Source organism: Cucurbita pepo, unplaced genomic scaffold, assembly GCF_002806865.2.
Source record: "Cucurbita pepo subsp. pepo cultivar mu-cu-16 unplaced genomic scaffold, ASM280686v2 Cp4.1_scaffold001849, whole genome shotgun sequence".
Classification (NCBI taxonomy): Eukaryota; Viridiplantae; Streptophyta; class Magnoliopsida; order Cucurbitales; family Cucurbitaceae; genus Cucurbita; species Cucurbita pepo.
The window spans coordinates 531-3,813 of NW_019647955.1; the positions used below are offsets into that span (position 1 = coordinate 531).

The window sequence follows — 3,283 nt, forward strand, 5'->3', positions numbered from 1 at the left end:
CTCAACAGTTACAGCCACACCACATCGCTAATAACTTGATAGGACTTTGATTATCAACGTGTTTAGATAATTATTATATCAAGCAACTCGTCTAAGATTTTACTCATATTTAAATGAAATTGAATCATTTTTTATGAATGTTAGTCATTTTTTTGGAAAATTTTCTTCTCCTAATGATTATTAAATATAGATTGTGCACAATGCTCCTTAGGTTACCAATAATTTATTCCTTGTTTGGGTTTAAGCATTGAAGAGAAAAATGTTGGGCTTTGACTTTACTTCATTTTTGTTACATCTTATAGTTAAGTTTTTTGTTGATTCATCGTAGGACTGGACTAGAAGGTGGGGTCGTGGGGTCATAAGATTATTTGTTGATTAATCGTGGGATCATGAGTACGAGCTTTTGACTCAAATTTCTTTTTCCTCTCCTGATCTGGTGGCTCTAACTCAAATTTCACTTTGGTATGTTCCAATTCGTGTGTTCTTTTGTCTCTTCATCTCATTGTTATGGTCAATTTTAGAAGACTAACAAGAGAAATGTCGAACGAAAGCAAGAAAATCTCGAGTTGCCTTTAGAATCGCTACCGTGAATGCTCACGAGTGCGATATAACATTTCACCTCAAAATTATGCACTAAGAAGTGTGCGTTACAATAGACAATAGGCAGAATTGGGCCATCTGTGCAAAAATGCCCTAAAAACAGTACCTTTAAGAAAACTCTTGAAACATACAGAAGAAATGAGAGTCCACCACCAGTTCCATGGAGGCCATTGGACCCAACCTCTGAATCCTTCTAGATTCTTCTGGAATGCGCCACCCTAACCGATCTATGCCGTTTCATATCCAGCCGACCGCTCCATCGGAGCATCTCACTTCCCGAATTTCCATCAATTTCATCCCTCAACCACACCGCTAGAGAAATCGAAGATGTTCGGAGTCGTCTTTCCCAATCGAAGCTTTCCGATGGACATTTCAGCCTTCTCTCAAATCGACACTTTCCATTGGGTTCTTGACATGAACACATTTGTCGGTATGTTCTCTAACGTATTGTGTTCCATTTCTGTTCTCTTAGATTGCTCTGTTTCGATTTTCATTTCGAAATCATGATCCGAATCCATAATCATCTTATTAGGTGAAGCCTATGATCAGATTCGTGAAATGTGCATATTCTTGTTGAATAATTTCACTCTTCCACCCGATAAAGCCCTAGCTGTGTATATTCAGTCCCCTGGATCTCAGTTTCTCTTCTGCGGTGCCGTAACCCTAGCCAGGCCCTCGGCGGTGCTATCTCTTCCATGGCCGGAGCCTGGTGGTCAGATGCAACTCATAGCGGCCGATTCGGCTCCTATCTCGGCTAAAATTGGAGTCTCCGTCGAGGATTTGGCTTCCCTGCAATCGCTTGATGTCACAGCCGGAAAAAGAATCGAGCGTCTAGCCCTAAAAGTTGGTGAGAATCTGTTCAATTTCATGCAATCTTTCTGCGGTGTTGATGGTTCGAAGTTGGTTGTGCCAATGGATATCTTGGACAGATGGTTCAAGAAGTTTCAGGAGAAAGCTAAGCGCGATCCTGAGTACTTGAAAGGCTTCGTGTTGTAAGGCTCCATTTAATCCCCGAATTTTTGTTTGTGGGGATGATGAGTTTTAGAAGGTTGTAATGTATGTATGTTCATTAAATTCTGTGCTTGTTATGGATGGAAAAGCTTGAATGTTGCTTCTAATCTATGAATCACTGTTCTTCTGATGGTGCATCTTAAATTGACATGAACGAAAATGGGGGTCAAGCAGTTTGAAACTTGTTCACTGTAATTCATTATAGGTTTAAATTTGTGGGGTTTTCAGCATTTGCCTCCATGATCGCTTGGTCGAGCTCCTGCCTCTCACCGCCATGGCAGAGCCCTTCCCTGCAGAAAATGCAGCGAAAAGGTCAGTGTGGGCTTTGATTGGATGGAACAACTGAACAGTAAGGTTTCAGGTTGAAGTTATTTTGTGTTCTTCCTGGAACTTTGCATCCATACTTTGTGTAGTCCTAATTAGAATGTTACTGTTTATGAAACGCAATTTGATCATGACCAACTCAGAAATTTTCAGCTTAGCGATGTTCGTTTTCTATTACAAAACAAATTAAACTCGTGATTCGAATCTACTTGAGATAGCTTGATTAAAACTTGAACGACTCTAGATACAAGTTAAGTATATATACTCCACTCATTTGTTAAGTTTTCTAGATACAAGTTAAGTATATATACTCCACTCAGTTTTGTAGCTAAATGTAACTTAAAATCTTAATACTAATATTTTAGAATTGAAAAATACAATGAAATATCCATAAATTCGAACACGGATGGTATAATGTTTTTTTGGCATGATTAAGACATATTATTAACTTTTAATGTATATACATGAAGTCTCCAAACCAAAACTATGGATTAGTCATTGTATAATTATAATATACTTTACATATGCATAGTATATCAACCATATAGTATCATACGATATACTTATAAAAAAATGGTAAGTCGGGTTCATTTATATAATGTTCTAAAATCAATTTGGGTTAAATAAACTTCAAAATTTGATCCCATCGAATTCGGATCGATGAACTTTTTAAACTCAACCCGACTCCGTTTATGAGTATCAGTGTGGTGGATAGTTGGACAATTGATGGATAATTGCCTTTGCAAATGTGGAGGATTATCCAAAAGAAAAGGAAAAGGCTAAAAAACCAAAAAGGCAATATATTTACACACAAAAGTTCCCCTAAGAAGAAAACAGATATAGACCATCTACCAAAAAAGAAATCAAAAAGCTTCCACGTTTGACATTCGTTACTTGTATTTTTGTCGTAAGCAGAGTGTAGCTAACTCGAGCGTAGAAGACATTGATTATCGTTTTAAAGATTGATAGTTTCATTTTATTTGGACGAATTTGAAAGAACAAGTCACGAAGCGAAAATGCTTCTCTCTACATCAAAAACATCACTCTCTCTCCTTTATCTATGACTAAATTATACAAACACAATCATAAACACATGGTTTTACGAATGATATAAGTTTATTTGATTGGTTTCAAAGCTTGTCTCTGAAAGCTGTAAACTTCACTGTCACCGTTGCAGCTCCATTGCTCCTTGTTCATCAAGAAACTTGGCTCTCTCGGGATTGTCAAAGGTCGGTTTGATCTGCATGTGATACAACCACGACATATTGTTTTCATGAATGACGTTTGGGAGTGGAACGTAGGTGTTTCTTTTAAGGTCAACTTTTAAAGTTAATGTATTTTAGCTATA

General features: G+C 37.3%; 1 protein-coding gene across 1 annotated transcript; it reads left to right on the plus strand.

Annotated features, from left to right (window-relative positions):
* Nucleotides 1-661: 661 nt before the first annotated feature.
* LOC111786516 (protein OPI10 homolog) lies at nt 662-1,741 on the plus strand. Its single transcript, XM_023666762.1, has 2 exons — nt 662-1,030; nt 1,133-1,741. Exons 1-2 carry the CDS (start codon nt 928-930, stop codon nt 1,594-1,596), a joined length of 567 nt encoding a protein of 188 aa, XP_023522530.1. The 5' UTR covers nt 662-927; the 3' UTR covers nt 1,597-1,741.
* The last annotated feature ends 1,542 nt before the right edge of the window (nt 1,742-3,283 follow it).

Excerpts from the sequence above, each read along its gene's own strand:
- LOC111786516 (XM_023666762.1), top strand. The coding sequence starts at position 928 with ATGTTCGGAGTCGTCTTTCCCAATCGAAGCTTTCCGATGGACATTTCA. Across the intron at positions 1,031-1,132 it reads TGACATGAACACATTTGTCG|GTGAAGCCTATGATCAGATT; the intron begins GTATGTTCTCTA and ends TCATCTTATTAG.